Here is a 20,653-nt window from a genome sequence, read left to right as displayed (position 1 = left end):
AGGAAGCCAAAACGCGTGCGCGCCGGGAGCGCCTAACACGCTTGCGCAGTAAGCACAGGTCTGCAAAGCGAGAGTTGCTTGCAACGTCATCATTACGCACCCTAGTGCGGGGAAGGACCCCTCGCGTTATTTTGAGGACCGAATTCGTGGGACTGCATCATTGTAATCGAATGGCAATCCAAGATCCGGGCTCCGAAAGGCTCATCAGGCGAAAGGCCGTGGAAAAGCTCGTGACTTTGAGACTCGGTGGGCCCTACCCCGTTTCCCTTCGGGTGACGGCGCTGTGACGAGCAACTGACTGGCGCAACGAAAGGCAGCCCCTCTGCTGTCTTGGAGAAAAGCAGAGACCTGGGCTACTGGCCTCGGGAGGGAGCCGAGGGCAGTGCTTGGGGGCAGCGGGTCACAACGGCTGAAAGCGCGCGTGGGAAGCAGGGTCTCAGAATGGAATGAGTTTCGGGATGTCAGAGAAGTCTCCCGGGAGGAGGCGGGCTAAAGCGTGGGTACCACTACCTGCCTCAAGACAGGTGGGAGAGAAGGGGATGAAGCTGGTGTCCAAAGATCAGGAGTCCCTAGCTCTGTATTCAGGGAGTTAGTTTGATGTAGCAGGCATAGGTCAGAGGTCTCACGCAGGTGCGAAGGCGCTAAGAGAAGTCACAAAGCTGGGGAGTTGAATCTTTTAGAAGATTGATTTCTTCTCTAGTGAGAGCTCTCAGGTTATAATTCAAAGAGATGTTATCTCATGCAAGTCAAAGACTGGCAAAGTAAGCCTGTCAAAGGTCACAGGATTAGCGGGCCCTCTAAATTTGGTTATAGATAAGCGACTTCACTTGATTTACTATTCTGCCATGCGTGCTCCTCTCTCGACCAGAGGGGTCCCAGTCACCATGGAGGACCGGCACTCCAAACAGACCATGGAGCAGCAGGATTCGTCCAAGGAGAGAAGTTCCCGAAGTCCGGGAGGTGACATCTGTGAGTACTGCTGACCAGAGGAGGGTGGGTTGCAGGTTCTGTGATGCTAAAAGGATTTCTATAGCATCTCAGTGTTCAAAGCGTTGTGGGGACTTGCCCATTAGGAAGGAGCTGTTAATGGTCCCTGAGCTGCCCTCTCAGGACCCCCAATCCTTGTTACCCTCAGAGGTAACAGGAGCAGAGCACCCTGCTCTGTCCACATAAATATGAAAGGGATGCACTTCAGAGGCCAAGAGTGGCATCCAGAGAGGCTTGGAGTGGGAGAGTGGGAGAGATGACTAGGAAGAGCAGTGAGCCCCAGTCCCAACCCTGCCCCAGACTTTTAGTGTGCCTTGGACCTTGGTGTCCCTCTGTCAAAAGGGGTGTTCACTCCTCACCTCACAGGGCTGGCTGGTATGAGGATTAGTGGCAGAAAAGGGGAAAGCTTAATAATAATATAGTCAATTTGACATAGAACAGCAATAGCTTCTAACTGAATGCTTATTATGTGTTAGGTGCATTCTAAGATTTTAACAGTTGTCTCAGTCTATCCTCCTAACAAACTCTATGAAATTGGTAATTATCCCTTTCATACGAGGTGAGGGAACTGAGGCAAAGACAGGTTAAGTATTTAACAGTGAAAGCCACACTGTCAGGGCTCTCTAGCCGGAGCCCTCCAGGAACACACGTGGAGTTGAACAAATCAGGCATATTGTTCATTGTGCTGAGGAAGTACACACACTGTGGGGCATCTCATAAGAAAGGACTTATTATAGAATCTGGGTTTGTGGTAGGTGCATTGGGGAAGAGTTTGAAAGGTTGTTGCTGAACGATAAGACGTGGGATTCTTGGCCTCCAGAGGAGACGAATTCAATCCGGGGCCAGAGACGAGGCTGGATCTCTCAGAGCTTTTTGTGTAATAAAGTTTTATTAAAGTATAAAGGAGATAGAGAAAGCTTCTGACATAGGCATCAGAAGGGGGCAAAAGAGTACCCCCCTCCTAGTCTTTAGCAGTATGTTATATAGTCACTCACAGTCTGTTAATGAAAAGAAAGGAATGTCATAAAATTTAGAATGGCACCAGATAATTCATCCCTGGCCATAAAACGATTGACTTGAATCTTGTAGAAGGGCAGAATACCAACAAATAGTTTCGTTTACATAGATTAGGGGAACAATACCTGAGTAAGTAAGTTAGGCCGTTTGGCGGAACCAACTTGAAGATAAGAGTCTGGGGTTCATTAACATATCTTAAGACAACATTTCCATAGGAAAAAGAAATGTATTGGTTAACTCAAGGTTTGAGGGTAGTTAGCTTTAGGTGAGACCAGGTGTCATGGCAACACAGCTTGTTAAGAGAAACCTCCTTTTAAATTTGTGTAGAGAAGGAAAAACATATCGCTGGTTTGTTTCTTCCTGCCGCTTAAGAGAAATAAAAATGTCTGGCACCTGCAGCCTCTTTCCTCCCTTTGGAGACCTCTGGCCTTCCTGCCTGTTACCCTCTCAGGTTCAAGAAAGGGGTTTTGCTCTGGGTAGAGGTTGCCAGGAAGCAGGGCTCTTAGATGGAGGGCTCACTTAATAAATCTGACCTAGGAGGAGGGAGGAACAAGGGAACGCTCCAGCTCTGACTGGCCAAGCAGCAGCAGGCACTCATGTAAGCCAGGACAGGGGGCTGTCTGGCCATCTCTCGTGGCCATTTCACATTTTGTCTGTTGTCAGAATGGCACCATGGCGTGGTCTTGATTCGCTTCAGTCACAGCACGGCCTTGTTTGACAGTGTACTTTGGAATTGTTTATGCTCACCAGGAGAACGCCAAGGCCTAGCTGTGAGTGCCAGGCCAGCCCCTGGCTGTGGGGTTTCTTCTTTCTCAACAATAATTATTGCAAAACATTGTGTAGCACCATTCTAAAGACTATAAGTTCATCTATTCCTTCCAACAACCCTATGAGGTGGATACTAATATAGTGATTACCCCATTTTCCAGATGAAAACACTGTTTTTACTTGCCAGGGGAGTCAGTTCCAGGCAGTCTGGCTCCAGAGGCTGTGCCCTAATCATACAGCTCTGTAGGAAAGGCAGACTGCCTGGGTTCCAGTCCTGAATCCACCATTTCACTTCCTAGCCTCATGAAAGTCAGCAAGTTGCCTAACCTTTTTCAGCCCCGGTCTGCTCATTCACAAAATAGGTCCAGTAAGTCTGCTGTCCAGGCCTGGCATAACACCTGGCACAGAGCAAGTCAAGCCCTGCATGCTGGTTGTTGGCATGATTCTGGGGCTGGGAGAGGCCCTCGCCACACCTGCTGGCCTCCCCCAACCTCTCCCCCACATCCTCAGGCCACCTGGGGGCCCTGCAGTGCACCCGCTGCCTCATCACCTTCGCCGATTCCAAGTTCCAGGAGCGCCACATGAAGCGGGAGCACCCAGCGGACTTCGTGGCCCAGAAACTGCAGGGGGTCCTCTTCATCTGCTTCACCTGCGCCCGATCCTTCCCCTCCTCCAAGGCCCTGATCACCCACCAGCGCAGCCACGGTCCAGTGGCCAGGCTCTCCCAGCCGGCAGCACCCACCACCACACCGCCCACCTTTCCCTGTCCCGACTGTGGCAAGACCTTTGGGCAGGCTGCTTCTCTGAGGCGACATCGCCAGGCACATGAGGCCCGCACCCTTCCTGGCCCCTTTGCCTGCACAGAGTGTGGTCAGGACTTTGCCCAGGAAGCAGGGCTGCACCAACACTACATCCGGCATGCGCGGGGGGAGCTCTGAGAGTGGCTTATACCCGCCCCAGGGCCATGGGAGCTCTTTGGCTGGTGGGACGGACGTCTGATATGGGATGGGAGCCTTGGACTTTCCTCCCTGGAAAGGCAAAGGACTCCTGATAAACAGGACCCAGAAGATGCTCATTTGGAGCTTCAGTCTTTGGAGGACATAAAAGACTTCAGGGAAAGTCAAATCAGACAATAATGAGGTCTATTGTTTAAAAAGAAATTAACAAGAGGGAAAACTGTTATTTGTATCTCCCTCATCCCCAATTAAAATAGTCTGAAATTGCAACTAGCTGCAGATTGTGTAACCACCTTTAATTCATCCCAGATGGATGCTGTGGGGCTGTAGGTGCCGAGTGACTGGATTTGGGCCTGACTGGGGGCAGGGAAAGTGAGGCGTTGCCCACCTGTAACGCCACCACAACACAGGTCCCACACACGGAGCGACTTGGGCCTTTGAGGATGGGACAGCAAAGTCAGAGTCTGTACTGAGTCATGTGGGGGGTTGCAATCTGAGCTAGTATCTCTTCCCACCCCCCTGCCAGTCTTTCCCACTCAAGGAAGGCCACAGCATTGGACAGCTCTGCCCCCCTCCTCCCCAGATGACTTACTGTTTAAATAATTTTATGTACCATTCTGGTCATGGATTATTTTTCTATATGTGCAGGTGAGATGGCATGAATAAACTAACAGAAATAGTATCTAAAAACAAAAGGTCCGTGGGACTTCCACTGGTGGCCCAGTGGTTAAGACTCCGTGCTTTCAATGCAGGGGATATGGGTTTTCAATCCCTGATTGGGGAACCAAGATCCCACATGCCTCACAATGCAGCTGAAAGATTAAAAAACAAAAGGTCCACATTAAACTGTCTAAGCACAGACCTCTGGCTTTTGAGTAGGAATTCCCAGAGAACAGAAAGGCACAGGGGGGTGGGGTACGCAGGGTAGAGCTGGCCCTGTAGGGGAATTGGTTTGGAGTCAAACAGAGATACCTTCTGTTTCCTGTTGTATTTGGCCAGCACTGGGAGATAATTCTATTAAGATCCTATTTTCAGCTCTTAAAAGGTCCCATTCTGGGCTGAGTTCCCTCACATTACCTGCTCTGCCCCAGAGACAATGGTCAATGCTTTACACACAATAGTTAAAAGACTCTGAACTGAGGGATATTTTGAAAGCCCACAGAGACTGAACCATCTCCCAGTTTTTAGCTAGGCACATGCTGGCTACAAAGACAGCATCTCCCACATTTCCTTGCAGCTAGACGTGGCCATATGATACAGTTCTGACTAAATTCCTGGGTAGAGTCTTCAAGCTTCAGAAAGGAACCTACTTCTCCCTCCACCTTCCCACCTGGAATGTGGATGTGGTCTCTAGCCATCTTGAACCAGGAGAGGGGACCCCATGGTGGCAGAGCAAGAAGACAAAAGGAGGCAGGTTCTCCTATTATTACTGCTCCCCCCAACCCCCACCTCCCAGTCTCTTTACTACAAACCACCCATTGTGTATATGGAAATCAGCTTACATCACTCATTCAAAACTCTCCAACAGGGGACTTTCCTGGTGGTCCAGTGGCTAAAACTATGCTCCCAATGCAGGGAGCCTGGGTTTGATCCCTGACTGTGGAACGAGATCCCACATGCTGCAGCTAAGACCCAGCACAGCTGAATAAATAAATATTTTAAAAATTAAAAAAAAAAAAAAAAAAAAAAAAAAGGAAGACTTTCTGAGGCACAGACCTGGGGCAAAGTGCCTGCATGTCCAGGTCTAAGAGTAGTAGTTTGGGGAAGAAAAAAAAAAAAGACTTACCCTCCAATGGCATCCTGTAACTAACATTGAAAGACCTTAACCAGGACCACAAAACCTAACAGTGCCAAGGCCCCAGCCCCCAAAGCAGCCTCAGCTCCAGGGATGGAGCTGTCGTCTTCCCTCCACTCCAGCCACACTGGCCAGGCTGACATCTGCCTCGGAGCCCCTGCACTCTCTGCTGCATCTTACCCAGAACTTGGCCAGGCTGCCTCCTTGTTACCCAGGTCTCAATGCCTGCCACCTCAGAGAGGTCCTCCTTGGCTGCAACAGCACCTCCAACCCGTACCCTGATTCAGTTTCTTCCCAGCACACTTCACCACTTGGAACTGTCACCCCTGTGTTTATATCATCACCTTTGTCCTTCCTCTGGAATCGGAGCTCCTGAGGGTGAGTGTTGGGTCTTCCTCACGGCTTCATCCTCAGCACCTAGGACAGTGCTTACCACTGCAGCTCAAAAAAGAACTCCCTGACTGCCCACTGGCTTACTTCACGCTCAGCCTCAGCCCATCCTTCCACACTGTTCTGTCAGCCTGGGCTTTTGGCAGCTGTACTTCCCAGACTCCCTGGAGAGCTGGCTTCCTTCATCCCATAAGACCTAAGGGCAGAAAGAAGGTCAAAGAGGGAAGAAGGGGTCCTGCTGGGGCCCTTCCAAGAGCAGTTCAAGCTCCAGTATCTCCTCACACACTCAGCCAGAGCACTGTGCCCCACTTTGGGTTTAAGCAGGAGCTGTGGGGTCATCAACCCCTGTACCAGCCACACACGTGGCTCCCACTGGGTTCCGGCCATTGTACTTCTCTTTCTGCATCGCAGTCCTAGAGGTGGGAGCTTCTTGCAGACATTAATTTCTCAGCTACCATACTTTGAGCATAAGTTTGTGCTCTTAGCTTTCTAGTACTTGTGTGACCAACTCCCAGTACAGAATCCTCCGGGATTCCTCACTTGGCCTCTATTTCCTCTAGGCTCTGAAGAACTGGAGGACTCCGCTGGCAGCAGACCAGGTCTCCTGATTCCCAGTCTCTCATGATCCTCAGGAACTTTTGCTGATGAAGGGGTAATTCTCTACTTCTGTGTTTAGAACGCCCCGTCTTAAGGCAGAATAGGGCTTAGGCATGCTGCCCCCAGGAAATAAAATCCATCTGTGTTGTTTTAATGAGCTGCAAGTTTCTACTGAGTTGGCCAAAAAGGTCATTAGGATTTTTCCATAACATCTTGGCTCAGCTACTGAGATTCTGAGGTGGTTCTGCGGTGGTGGTTTAGTCGCTAAGTTGTGTCCGACTCTTTGCAGACCCCATAGACGGTAGCCCACCAGGCTCCTCTGTCCATGAGATTCTCCAGGCAAGAATACTGGAGTGGGTTGCCATTTCCTTCTCCAAAGGATCTTCCTGACCCAGGGTTTGAACTCTTGTCTCCTGCACAGCAAGCAAATTCTTTACCACTGAGCCCCTAGGGAAGACCTCGTAACATCTTACAGAAAAACCTAAACGAACTCTTTGGCCAACCCAATGCTTTGATGATTCTGAGACTCACTGATGTTAAGCTAGAGTGGTTATGAAAGTCTCAAAGAGTGGATAAATGTCAGATTCTGAGCTTCCAGGATGAACAGTATTGGGTTTTGAAAGATGCTTTGGTCATGATCCTGTAACAGACATCAAAACATAAAATTACCTTTTGGGGCCAAGCAGGGACCACAAATTGGTGATGCAAGCTGGGTATGAGGGGTCCAGATGCCAGATGGTGGGGACGGGCATGCAGGATGGAATGCCTTGTTAATAGGAGGTGACCCCCACTCGACTCTAGCAAACTATCACCCCGTGGGATTGTGAGTTCAGCCATCAATCTCACAGGGATGCCGGAAACTTCCATTTCTATTCCAGATCTGCCCAGTTTTTCCATGTTGTTGACCAACATGATTTTAAAAACCTCAATAACTCTGGAGACCAAATGCACTCCTGCAAGTCAGATGATGGCTGTGGACAGCCATTTCTGGTGTGTGGCTTAGTGGCTAAGAATGTGTGCCCTGCACCCAGTTGTCTGGATTCAAACCTAGCCTCTGCTTCTTTCTAGCTGTGTGACCTCTTGCAGATTACTCAGAGATTGAGTAATCTCAATCTCTGTGCCCCAGCTGTAAAATGTCATGATCACAGCCCCTATAGCTCTAAGGATTATGAAGACAGACTTGGAGAGAAAGTCAAAGTCGGTATTACACCCTATGTGACGTGGCCCTCTGCCCCTACGCTCCCACCAGTCTCCCCACTGCCTTCCTCAGCAACAGCCTCTTGGCCCCAGGTGCACTGCCATGAACATCCAAAGCAGGATCCCACCTCGGGGCCTTTGCACCTGCTGTTCCCACAGCCACATGGCCTGCTCCTCCTCCTCTAGGTCTCCTCTGATGTCACCTTCTTAGTGGAGCCTTCCCTGACTACCTCATTTGAAACTGCTTCACACACAAGAGCCTCCCATTCCTCTTCTCTTTTCCTCCACAGCACTTATAACCTCCTAACACTCTATACATTTTTTCGTTGTTGTTTGTTTTGGCCATACTCAGTCTTAGTTGTGGCTTTTGGGTTCTTTCAGTTGCAGCATGTGGGATCTAGTTCCCTGATCAGGGATTCAACCTAAGCCCCCTGCATTGGGATTGCAGAGTCTTAGCTACTCAACCATCAGGGAAATGCCCATTCTATACATTTTGCTTAAATATTCAAGTATCTGTTTTCACTGTTATAACCACCACAAGGGCAGAGATTTTTATTGTGTTTACCACTCTGTTCCCCGCTCCCCAAATAGCACCTGTACCACCTACGTGCTCAGTAAATCAGTGCTGAATGAATGGGAATAAATAACAGTCCCTACCACATAAAGGATCCGATGCGATTGTCCCTATAGAGCGCTTAGCCCAGGGTCTGGTCCGTCATGAGCCATTATGGTAATTCAGGTTCTATTCTGGAGGGTTCTTAGTTGCCAAGCTTCTGTGAGTTAACACATGTAAAGCGCCTTAGGACAGAGCTTGGCACACAATAAATGGTAGCTATTATTATAATTAAGCTTCTATTTTCAAAGAAGCTTCAGTGCCAAGCTTCTGGGAATTCGTATTTCCCATCTCAGAGCGAGAGCTGGTGTTTCCACACAGCTGTCACGAGCTGACCCTCTACTCCTAACTCTGACCTCATCCCTCCAGTCACTCTGGCCTCCTTGATGCCCCACCCCCTCACCTAGATGGCTTCCTTCCTCCCCTTCTCTGATCTCTGTTCACCTCAGGGAGGTGACACCACTGTTTAAAACTGCATCCTCTTCCAGAACTGTTCTCTTCTCTACTCTAGTTTCCTCCACAGCGCTTAGCCCCATCAAGCATGTTACGCCTTTCTCGTCAATTTCTTGTTTACTACCTGTCCCCACCAGGGGCCCCTTCTCACTTCCAGGTAAGCTCCATGAACACAAGGATTTTATCTTATTCATTGGTGTGTTACAAATGCTTAGCACACAGCCAAGGATTGAAAAGATATTTGTTAAATGAATTAATGGCTCACAGTCCCTACCTTGCAGAGTTATTCTAAGGGCCTGATGATCTCATGCAGATAAAATGCAGCACTCTGTTAAGTGCTGGGAAAACGGCAGCTGTAATTATAATTAAGGTTCTATTTTTGTGTGTTCCTAGATGCACAACTTTTCTGAGTCAATACACTGAATACATAAAGCTCTTGGACTGGCGTTTGGCACTCAGGAAGCGCTCAGGAAGCAGAGCTATGATTATAATTAAAGTCCTCTTTGTGAAGGTCTTGGATGAAGTGGCAGAGCATGCTCACTGTCTTCCACAAACGTTTTCTGCTTTCTGGGCACTTGGCGAGAACGCCTTTCCCACACTCCCTTGCAGCAAGCTGTGGTCATGTGATTAATCTCTCAGCCATAGAACGTAAGTGGCAGCGGTATGTGCCCCTTCTAGGCTGGGGCTTCTAAGTAAGCATGTGTACCTCTCCTCTTCCACCCACAGAGCTCCAGCCAGGGACATCCAGCCATGACCATGTAAATGACAAAAGGATGGCCGGTGTCTCCCTAAATCACCATATGGAGATTACCTGCCAACCTGAAACACCCGCCCTTGGACTATCATGTGAGTGAGAAACAAAATCCTCGTGTGTCTGAGCCTGCACATCATAGGGTCTGTGATAAAATACGTGGAAACCACATTGAACTATGCACTTAGTAAACATTAATTATCGTGGTAACAGTGATCCTAAGGTTTCCCCAAGAAGGAGCCTGGGGATGGTGAGGTAATGTCCAGGCGCATGCCTCACACACTTGAGCTTACACACACACACAGGTGCATGCCTCACACACTTAAGCTTACACACACACATATACACACACTGGACCGACACACAGAATCTGGCTTTTATTCTGGCCCTCACATGTCTACTGCTAAGACGACACAGACTGGAGGCGCCCCACCCGCTCCCACCCCAGGGTCCTCAGCGCCCGCCCGCCCCTCCCGCCTCTCCCAGGCGCCCGTGGGCTCTGCCTACACCTCCCCGCGGGCGTGCAGCATGAAGTGCCCGTGCAGCTCGCCCAGGCTGTCGAAGCAGTCTTCGCACTCTGTGCAGTGGTAGGTGCCCTCCTCCTCCTCCTCCTCCTCCCCCCGCCCGGCGGGTCGGCCCTCCCCAGCCCGAGGCGCCCCCCGCCCTTCCTCCCCGAGGGCCCGGCTTTCAGGGGCTGGTGCTTCTTGGGGGGCTACTGCAGGGCAGCAGAGCCGGCAAGGTGGGGTGCCCGGCGGGGCCTCCCCGAGGGGCGAGCGGCCGCAGAGCTGGCAGGGCTGGGCTGGGGGGCCGGGAGGCTGGGCCGCACGGGGGGCCCGCCGGGACGGGCCCCCACGGCCCCCACCCAGGCGCTGCTTCACCTTGTAGCCGGGGTCATACTCGGGGTCGTCAGTGGTCTCCTCCTCCTCCTCTTCCTCCTCGTCTTCCTCCTCGGAGTCTGGCTCTGAGAGAGTGTATTCGGAGTCAGAGGAATGCTCAGGGCCTGCGGGGGTGGTGGGTAAGGAGACAGTGCGTCACTGGACAGAGTGCTGCGCCTCGCTGTCCCCTCGCGGAGACCCATGCAGACTCGCCGCAGTATTGGGCCCAACCCTGCTCTCCGCACCAATGAACCCTCATCGCACAAAACAGTCCGGCACACCAGAGGTGCTAGGAATCTGTGCATCAGGCAAATGCACATCTTTTAAGAACTGCATCTTAGGGGGTTAAAAAGAACAAAGTAGGAGCGGTAGGAATAGTAAAAACAACAGTGATAGTGTCCACTGCTATTTTAAGAACTTTGGGGTTTTTTTTGGCCATGCCATGCAACATGCCGGATCTTAGTTCCTTGACCAGGGATCGAACCTATGCCCCCTGCAATGGAAGCACTGAGTCTTAACCACTATACTACCAGGGTATTCCCAAGAACCTTATTTTTTATAAATACTAACTCAACTCATCTTTACAACAACCCTGAGGGAGTTACTAGTATTATCCCTAAGTGACAAATGCGGAAACCGAGGCATGGAGGTGCAGTGACTCACTGGCCTCCAATCACACAGCTAAAAGGGAGAGCTAAATGTGGGTGATGGCCTAGCATGGCTCATTTTAGGGAGGCAAACACTCGAGCAGATACTTCAGCAAATTAAAACACATACATATACATACTTTGAAATACATGGTTTTATATTAATATATATGCATGAGTGCATGCTCAGTCACTTAAGCTGTGTCTCTTTGCGACCCCGTGGACTGTAGCCCACCAGGCTCCTCTGTCCATGGGGCTCTCTAGGTAAGAATACTGGAGAAGATTGCCATGCCCTCTCCAGGGGATCTTCCTGACCCAGGGATCGAATCATATCTCCTGCATTGTAGGCAGATTCCTTACCGCTGAGCCTCTGGGAAGCCCAAGAATACTGGAGTAGGCAGCCTATCCCTTTTCCAGGGGATCTTCCCTACCCAGGAATCGAACCCACATCTCCTGCACTGCAGGCAGATTCTTTACTGCTGAGCCACCGGGAGGCCCTTTATAAATAAATAAATACATACATACATACATACATACATACATATATATAAGCCCTTTATATACACATACATATATATATGTATCTATGTATACAAAAAACATCTAGTAAAGTGAGTTAAAATATGTGTAAAAATAGGTGTATTACTGTGACTTCATGGGTGTGAAGGACATGCCTAGGACAAATTTACGTTTAAATAAAGTAAGAAGTGTAAAGTGGATATACAGGGGAGGGTGACACCAACAGCTGTTATGGGGGGGTGTGGACCCCAGCCCCAGAGGGAGCCCCTACTGTGGTAGGGGTGGCAGTGTGGGAAATACCGGCTGCTTTAGGAGTGGTGGCCTGAGCCTGCCAAGGACATCTCCTAAGACTGCGACAGCTCAGCCCTGCATCCATGGCCCTCCGCCTTAGTTTACCCCAGCAGCGTACAGGGGCCCCATTACAACTGGGCCAGCCACATTCCTCACATCCCTCAACACCCAGGCCAGACCCCAGCTCAGGGCCGTCACCTCCCTTTCTGCAGATGAACTAAGGCTTGATCCCTCCCTTCTGTCACATCTCTGCTCAGGTGTCATCTCGGTGAACACCTGGTCAGTAAGTCTGACTGGCAGTCCCTCCCGAGCACTCCCTATGCCCCTCACTCGGCTTTATCTGTCTCCTCAATTTACCGCATGCAACTCTTGCTATGTGTTTACTGCCTGTCCCCGAGAGCAGGGGCTTTGTCTCATTCATAGCTGTGCCCCTAGCATCTAGAACACTTTCCTTGTGCCTGGCATACAATTTGACATCCTTTTCTGTGGCTTCCCCATGTGCTGAGAATGTCTCCTCTGTTAGCCTTAGGACCTTCCTCTCTGATGAGGGCACCCCAGATCTCCTGATCCCAGGCAGCCAGTCACTTCTGCCCTCTGGCTATCCCAGTCCTGAATCCTCAGGGGGGTGTCCATCCAAAGTTCTTCCCCACTGATCAGCGGACAGGCCTGGGCTGACTCACTGCTGGGTCCCCAGCATCACCCAGCTTGGAAGCCCAGGTTATGAATGTCTGTCCCTCCCTGCGGCTCCCTCCATCTCTTACTTGTTCCTGCCTCTGTCCTGCTGTCTCTCTGTCAGCCTTGGCATGGGCTGGTCCCTCGGCCTGGAATGCTGTTCCCACTCTGTCTGCCTGGCGACCTCCTGCTCATCCTTCAGGACCCAGCACAGGCTCCGTTCTCCCTGAAGTCACCACCCTGATGACTTCAGGCGGGGGGTCTCTGCCCTGTTCCTTCCACCCTGGCTCCACCTCCCCGTCACTGTCCTAAAGGCTGCAGCCAGCTGGGCCCCAGCATGTCTCCCCGATCAGGCTAGGAAGCCCTGGGGCAGGGCTGACTCATCTGGGGTCCTCAACAGGACGCGTGGGTGGGATGAACAAGGGCCGCCCTGCTCTCTCCCCTCCGGGCCTTTGCCTCTGCTCCCCTCCCACCTGGGACAACCCTTTCCTTCTTGACTAGCAAACTCCTGCTCCTCTTTAAGGCCCCAGCTCCATGTCACCTCCTCTGTGAGGGCCTCCTGGACTGCCCAGGTGGTCAGTGCCTCTCTCGTCTGGGCTCCCCCTACCCCCAATATACCCTGACCGCCTGGCCTGGGCAGTGACCATCTGGGTGTGGAGACTGGAAACTCCTGGAAGGCAGGGCCTGGGTCTCATCGCTCTCTGCATCCTCTCCTTATCCTGAGCATAAGGCAGCCTGAGGAGGCATATGCTGAAGAGCTGTGAAGCATACTTCCAGCTTTGGGCTGGGGGGCTGGGGCCCCACCCCTCTTTCTCCTCCCACCTCTGACTTCACACCACCCCTCCAGGGTCTTCACTGCCCACTGTGACTTCACAAAGTTGGCTTGAGCAAGGCAATCAGGTAGTAACCTGTGGCTACCAGGCCTTTTGTGTCCACCGTGACTTCCAGGCCCACGAGCCCTTTCACGGCCACCATGCCTTCTCCACCTACGAGAGCCCCAAAGCCCAGCACATCTCCGGCACCCACTGGACCCCCGATGCCCGCAGAGTCTCCCAAGCCTCCCGCCTCCTTGAAGACCCCCAAATCAGCAGTGCCCAACAGCCCCTCGGCATCCACCAAACCATCCACAGCCCCCAACTCGGTCACAAGCCCAAGCAGTTCCAAATCTCCCAAATGGGCGAAGACCAAGACAGCCCCTTCTAACCAGCCCAGCCACAAGTCGCGAGTCCACAGCCAGGCACGCACGCCCAGCAAAGCCAGCACTGACACCCGGGCCAGCACTGACACCAGGGTCAGCAAGGCCAGCAAGGCCAGCGGGGTAAGACGCCCCCAGCACCAAGGCACCCGCAGCCGGGGCAGAACTCCTGGCAGAAAGGGAAGCCGCAGCTCCAAGCGGTCAGCCAACAGGGCCAGCACGCCGAGCAGGATACGAACTCACGGTGCCAAACCAGGCATGCCCAGCAAGGTGAGAACTACTTCCCAGCAAAAACAGGGTAGGGGGAAGAGTTACAGCAGGCCTAGAACCAGCAACCAGGAAAGGAGTGAGAGCCAGCCTAGAAGTGTGAGCCGAAAGAAGAGCAACAGCCCCCCAGGAACCTCTGATATGGGAAAGAGTTCCAGCCCGGCTGCAGCCCCCAGCAGGGCAAAGAGTTACAGCCCCACTCGAACTCCCTTCAAGGAGACAGGTTATAGCCAGTCTCCCTCATTGTCGCGGAGGGTGAAGAGTTACAGTCAGATGATTACCCCCAGCAGGGAATGGAGTTACAGCCCGACTGAAGCGTTCAGCAGGGTCGAGAGTTACAACCAGGGTAGTATGCCCAGCCGGCCCCAAAGTCACAGCAGGTCTAGCAGCCCCAGCCGGCCCCAAAGTCACTGCCGGTCTAGAACGCCGAGAAGGGCAAGAAGTCACAGCCGGGAGAGGGCCCACAGCAGGGTGAGAAGTCACAGCTGGAAGAGAAACCACAGCAGGGCAAGAAGTCGGACCCGCAAGGGAACTCCCAGTCAGACGGGAAGACAGAGTCCGTCAAGAATCCGCAGCAAGGGGAAAAATTATACCCAATCTAGAAGCCCCAGAAAGGAAAGAAGTCACAGCCAGTCTAGAAGCCACAGCAAGGAGAGAGGTTATAGGCGATCTAGAACCCACAGCAAGGAGAGAGGTCGCATATGGTCTAGAACCCCCAGCAAGGAGAGAGACCACAGCCGATCTAGGACCTCCAGTGAGGAGAGAGACCACAGTCGATCCAGAACCCCCAGCAAGGAGAGAGAGTACAGCCAAACTAGAACCCTCAGCAAGGGAAGATATTACAGCCGATCTAGAACCCCCAGAAAAGAGAGAGATCACAGCCGATCTCGAACCTCCAGCAAGGGGAGAGATCACAGACAACCTAGAACCCCCAGCAAGGAGAGCGATCACAGCCAAACTAGAACCCCCATCAAGGAGAGAGATCACAGCCGATCTACAACCCTCAGCAAGGAAAGAGATCACAGCCAAACCAGAACCTCCAGAAAAGAGAGAGATCACAGCCGATCTCGAACCTCCAGCAAGGGGAGAGATCACAGTCGAACTAGAACCCCCAGCAAGGAGAGAGGTCACAGCCGATCTACAACCCTCAGCAAGGAAAGTGATCACAGCCAAATCAGAACCTCCAGAAAAGAGAGAGATCACAGCCGAACTAGAACCCCCAGCAAGGAGAGAGATCACAGCCGATCTACAACCCTCAGCAAGGAAAGAGATCACAGCCAATCTACAACCCTCAGCAAGGAAAGAGATCACAGCCAAACCAGAACCTCCAGAAAAGAGAGAGATCACAGCCGATCTCAAACCTCCAGCAAGGGGAGAGATCACAGTCAACCTAGAACCTCCAGCAAAGAGAGAGATCACAGCCAAACTAGAACTCCCAGCAAGGAGAGAGATCACAGCCGATCTACAACCCTCAGCAAGGAGAGAGATCACAGCCAAACCAGAACCTCCAGAAAAGAGAGAGATCACAGCCGATCTCGAACCTCCAGCAAGGGGAGAGATCATGGCCGATCTAGAACTCCCGGAAAGAAGAGAGACCACAGCCTGACCAGCACGTCCAACCAAGAAAGTGACCCCAACAAGGAGAGCAATTCCAGCCAATCTACAACCCCCAGCAATCTCAGCAGGAAGGGATCCCATAGCAGAGCACAGAGTCCTAATGAGAACACAACACCTAGCGAGACAAGGAACCACTCCCGGTCAAGATTTCTTAGCAGAGCCCCAGGCCCAAACCAGGATGATACACAAGCCGACACTACCGCCTCTAAGCCCATCTCACCTGGAGAAAGGTCCTCGTCGTCTTCTTCCAAGCTGGCGTAGCCCCCAGTCTCAGCTGGCTCACGGGTCTCTGTCATGGCCGGGGGAGGGGACAGGAGACAGGAGCAGAGCAGAAGCTGGGCAGTGTCCCTCGCTGGCCAGCTTTCCACAGCCACACCTCGGCCACAGGTCCTCTAATGCGGATGTCGGCTTGTAGAGAGGGATACTGGATCGGGAAGGAAAGACCTGTGGCAACAATAAATTTTTACATAGCATCTGCCTCCGCAGGACTCCGTGTGCTCAGTGTGGGTAAGGCAAAGATGATCCCAGCTCTGTCCTAGGCTGTCTACAGGGCCTTGACTGCAGGCTCTGTCCCTCTTATAGGCTTTACTTTCCCCATCTGGTTCTCATTCAATGGAGTGTGAAAGGGTAATATTCCAAATTATTTAACAAGGAGTACTAACACGAGCGCCAATCAGGACTGAGAATGGAACACGGACCTCTTGCCAGGCATTAATCCTTTACTTGCTGGGCTCTGGGTAAGCCTGGAGTTGGAAGAAGACTCCAAATTGGCAAGCAGGATTACTTGGTATACTGGTAATACACCAACCAGTCTAGAAGTCATTCTGTATTTAAACAACTAGTATGGCTGCACTGAATTTGTGACTATCAGCCCTAATTCTTTACCAGTTTACACCTTGGCAAGAGGATGTCTAGGTCTGAATCGTAAATCTGCCACATTCTAATTGTGCAGCCTCAAGCAAGGGGCCTACTTTCTCTAGTATATTTCCTCCTAGGTACAAAACAAATCTTCCAGAGCTTAATTTATGTACTTGTAACCATACTGAGACAGATTACTATCTCCTTTGTACAGATGAGGAAACTGAAGCACAAAGAGGATTAACAAATAGCCCAAGGTCAAATCGTGGGTGGGTGAACTCGGATTTAAAGCCATGTCATCCTACCTCTCAAAAACTGATCCTTCAGCTGAAGAGATTTTTTGAAAATTCAGGAGATTCATTGTATCAAATGCTGGTATGTGGCAGGTACTCCATTAATGGTGGCTATTACTATCTCCACCCCCAACCCTCTATAAACCCCAGTCATTTCAGACTCTCACCTCTCCCTGTGAACACCAAGGTTTTTCACAACTGTGTGCTTAGTCACTCAGTTGTGTCCAGCTCTTTGTGACCCATGGACTGTAGTATGCCAGGCTCCTCTGTCCATGGGGATTCCCAGGCAAGAATACTGGAGTGGGTTGCCATGTCCTCCTCCAGGGGATCTTCCCAACCCAGGGATCAAACCCAGGTCTCCCCCATTGTAGGCAGATTCTTTACCAGCTGAGCTACCAGGGAAGGCCCTTCTTCACAACTGTGGGGCTTAGTAATCCTGCAGTTGCTGTCTAGAATAGGATCCTTCCCGACTCTCTGCCTGGAGAACTCTTCATCTCTCTCTGAACCCACCTCAAATACAAGAAACTCTATACTTCTCCGCAGCCAAACACCACCTCTGCCTCTTTGAAGACACCTTCTGACTCCTCTACTTTCTCTCCCTCTTCATCAATACTACACACATACACACGGCACTTCTTTTGTCTCTCACTGTGCTTCTTGACAGCAGAGTGCCAGGCTGAGCAAATTATGAAGGGGCTGGCAGCCTCAGCTGCACCTCTTACCTGCCAAGGCCAGTGCCAGGTAGTGGGTAATATGGTGGAAAATACATGATCCCTTCAAAGCCTAAAGGGTCATGTTTAATGCTGGGGGCTAAGGAGAAAAAGATTAAGATGGAAGCCTGGAGGAGGCTGAGGAATGGTAAAGCTGGCATCAGTGGCAGGTGAGCTTTCTAAAGACACCTGGATTGGGCTTTAAGGACAGAAAGAATTCATAAATGGCAGAGAAGAGATCTTTTTTTTTTTTTTTAAAGAAGAGTTCTTATAATACTCTATTGCCTATAGTGTTAGCCGCTCAGTCATGTCCTACTCTTCGCTACCCCATGGGCTGTAGCTCACTATACTCCCCTGTCCATGGAATTCTCCAGGCAAGAATACTGGATTGCCATTTCCTTCTCCAGGGGATCTTCCCAACCCAGGAATTGAACCTGGATCTCCTGCATTGCAGGCAGATTTTTTTTTTTTTTTTTTTTAATCATCTGAGCTACCAGGGACGCCCACTGCCTATAGGGCCCCATTTAATTTGGGAATTCTACTTCATACCAGGGTAGGTTGCCAAATTTAGTAAATGAAAATATAGAACACCCAGTTAAATTTCAATTTCAGATAAACAGATGGTATTTTAGAAATGTACATCTCAAATACTGCATGGAACATAGGCATATTAATCAATTCTTTGTTTATCTGAAATTCAAATCTAACTGGGTGGTCTATATTTTAACTGGGAACCATACACCAGGAACAATCAGCTTCCTATGGGATTACCAAGAGACATTGCTCAGCAGTCCTGCCTACCCTTCCCCAAGCCCACAGCACACTAAGCCCCTTCCAGAGTATTCCAGATGTCAGACGGAAACATTCCTTGGTGCTCAAGTCCCATTCCTACAATGACAATGGGGGCCAGACTGACTTCCACAATCTTAGAGGGGAATAAATGAGACTCCCTCACTACCATAACACAGTGCTGGAGACCCCACAATGTCCAAATCCCAAGACGCCAAGCGCGAACATAATGGGCGCCTGTTCCCACAATGCCAGGGAGAGGAAGCAAGAGCAAAACCTTAGGACTATAAGGAGCAGTCCCCACAGAGCCCTGCTACTGCAATTTCTCCCATGATGCCTTGGGCCTGTAACGACCACCTTCCAAGGCGCTCTCCGTCAAAGCACTCCAAGCTCCCAGGACGCTCAGCGGAAGGTGTGTGACAAAAGAGACGGTTCCCCGCAAGAAGCTAGGATAATCCTAGAATGCTCCAGACCCATTAACGACTAGTAGCCAAACTCCCACAATGCTTTAGGGCACGGCGTCCGGTTTTCCCAGGATGCCCCCAGAGCGGCACAGAGCCGCGTGGGGGGAGAAAAGGGAGCCTGGGTCTCGCCTTCGAGTCATCACGGCCCAAGACCGCTGCCGACTCCTCGGTGACGGGAGCCGTCACTCCCATCATGCAGCGCTGCCGTAGTGCCCGCTTCCCAGCATGCCCCGCGCACCTCCATCCCGGACACTCACCGGCGCTGGCGGCCCCAGTTCTGGCTCGGCGGCAGCGGCTGCACGCCCAGGCTCTGCGCCTGCGCTGCGAGTGGGGTAGGAGGGAGTGCGAGGGGCGTGAAGAGCCTAGGGCGCTTGCGCGACGAGATAGACCATTCCTGTCGCAGAGTGGGAAAGGGGGCTCTCTGGGTCGGGCCATCGATGAGGCTCGCGCAGGGGGTTCCGGGCTTTGCCCCTCGCTGTCCGGGTTTACTTGGTACAGTCCGCAGCCGGACCGAACTAGAAAAACGGCAAGGCTCGCGCGTGCATGAGCGCTCGCATGAACGCGCCTACGGATAATAGGAGAGAGTGGGGTGGGGGTGCCGGATCCTGGACCTGAGGCCTGCTCATTTGCATAATCTTAGTGTGGGAGGCTACGGCGACAATGGGAGGCCTAGGCCGCTGGAGGGGTTGATTTGCATATTCCCCTGAGGGGCCATACTCCGGAGCGCAGAGATTAGCATATGCGGGGCGTACTGGGGTAGGCATGGGGCGGGGCGGCTGACTTTAGCGCATGCGCAGAGGGACTGCGGACTAGCGCGAAGCGGGCATCCTCGGTGTAATCGGGATCAGTTTGCATTCGGTGTCTGGACACAAGGGACGAGACCCTTACCAATCCTCACAACCCTCCCTTCCCATAAGCAGGATAAACATTTATTGTTCTCTTGTGCTCGAGGGCACTATGGTTTCCGCAGCGAGCGTACCCAGCATCTATGCTGATGGCCTCCCAATCAAAGGAAGGAGATTCACATATAATCAGGATCACAACTGAGTGTTTAGGCTTGGGATGAGGTAGAGCAGAGGAAGCTGTGGGAGTCAAAGGAGGCGCACACCCCAGGAAGTCTTTGGCACAGGGAAGAGCAAGGACAAAGGCCTAGAGGCAAATTAAAAAAAAAACAAAAACAAACGTTGAATGGTTTGAGGAAGTGAAAGCAGTTTAGTTTGCCAGGAACACAGTCAGGGAGGGGAAGTTCCTCCAGGTGAAGTTAAGAGCTCAGACTTTACGTTGAGAGTATAGGAAGCTATTGCAGCATTCTTAAGTCTTCCTCAAAATGACTCACTTTCCAATTGAAAACTCTCCAATGAGATCCCATTACACTTGGAAAGAAAATCAAAGGCTTTATCAGGTCCCTGGGGCTTCCCTAGCGGCTCAGAAGTTAAAAAATCTGCATGCAATGCAGGAGACCTAGGTTCGATCCCAAGGTCAGGAAGATCCCCTGGAGAAGGGAATGAAAACCCACTCCAGTATTCGTGCCTAGAGAATTCCATGGACAGAGGAGCCTGGTGGGCTTCAGTCCATAGCATCGCAAAGAGTCGGACCGGACTGAGCCACTAACACTTTCACTTCCCTGGTAGCTCATCGGGTAAAGAATATGCTTGCAATGTGGGAGACCTGGGTTTGATCCCTGGGTTGGGAAGAACCCCTGGAGTAGAAATGGCTGGAGAATTCCATAGAATGGGGTCTCAAAGAGTCTGACAGGACTGAGCAACTTTCACTTTTCAGGGGCTATACACCTGGTCTAACCCCACTCATCTCTGACTTCACCCCCATCCCCTCCTCTATCCACTGGGGTCCTGTCTACCTGAGCCTTACCATCTTAGGCACTTGCCGTTGCTGTTCCCTTTGCCTGAAAATGCTTTCTCCTCTGATCTTTGA

The 20,653-nt window shown here is 51.4% G+C and overlaps 3 protein-coding genes across 5 annotated transcripts; 2 read left to right on the top strand and 1 right to left on the bottom strand.

Moving 5' to 3' along the window:
• Positions 1 to 89: 89 nt before the first annotated feature.
• ZNF576 (zinc finger protein 576) lies at positions 90 to 3,998 on the top strand. 3 transcript variants are annotated; one of them, XM_020871081.2, is made up of 3 exons: positions 90 to 524; positions 869 to 969; positions 3,283 to 3,998. In XM_020871081.2, the coding sequence occupies exons 2-3, from the start codon at positions 885 to 887 to the stop codon at positions 3,708 to 3,710; spliced, it is 513 nt and encodes a 170-aa protein (XP_020726740.1). In that variant the 5' UTR covers positions 90 to 524; positions 869 to 884; the 3' UTR covers positions 3,711 to 3,998. The 3 variants fall into 3 exon arrangements, 2 of the variants coding, with proteins under 2 accessions (XP_020726740.1, XP_020726739.1); XM_020871080.2 differs by having other exon boundaries at positions 91 to 496; XR_011482096.1 differs by having other exon boundaries at positions 115 to 969; positions 3,135 to 3,375.
• A 5,878-nt stretch (positions 3,999 to 9,876) lies between these two features.
• On the bottom strand, positions 9,877 to 15,911 carry ZNF428 (zinc finger protein 428). Its single transcript, XM_020871083.2, has 2 exons — positions 15,828 to 15,911; positions 9,877 to 10,524 (listed from the first exon to the last, which is right to left on the bottom strand). The coding sequence occupies exons 1-2, from the start codon at positions 15,901 to 15,903 to the stop codon at positions 10,028 to 10,030; spliced, it is 573 nt and encodes a 190-aa protein (XP_020726742.1). The 5' UTR covers positions 15,904 to 15,911; the 3' UTR covers positions 9,877 to 10,027.
• On the top strand, positions 10,524 to 16,088 carry SRRM5 (serine/arginine repetitive matrix 5). The gene has a single exon (XM_020871078.2). The coding sequence runs from the start codon at positions 13,502 to 13,504 to the stop codon at positions 15,866 to 15,868; it is 2,367 nt and encodes a 788-aa protein (XP_020726737.2). The 5' UTR covers positions 10,524 to 13,501; the 3' UTR covers positions 15,869 to 16,088.
• The last annotated feature ends 4,565 nt before the right edge of the window (positions 16,089 to 20,653 follow it).

Source organism: Odocoileus virginianus, chromosome 20, assembly GCF_023699985.2.
Source record: "Odocoileus virginianus isolate 20LAN1187 ecotype Illinois chromosome 20, Ovbor_1.2, whole genome shotgun sequence".
Taxonomy (NCBI): domain Eukaryota; kingdom Metazoa; phylum Chordata; class Mammalia; order Artiodactyla; family Cervidae; genus Odocoileus; species Odocoileus virginianus.
The sequence above is the reverse complement of the archived record's forward strand: the minus strand, read 5'-3'. Positions and strand labels throughout refer to the sequence as shown.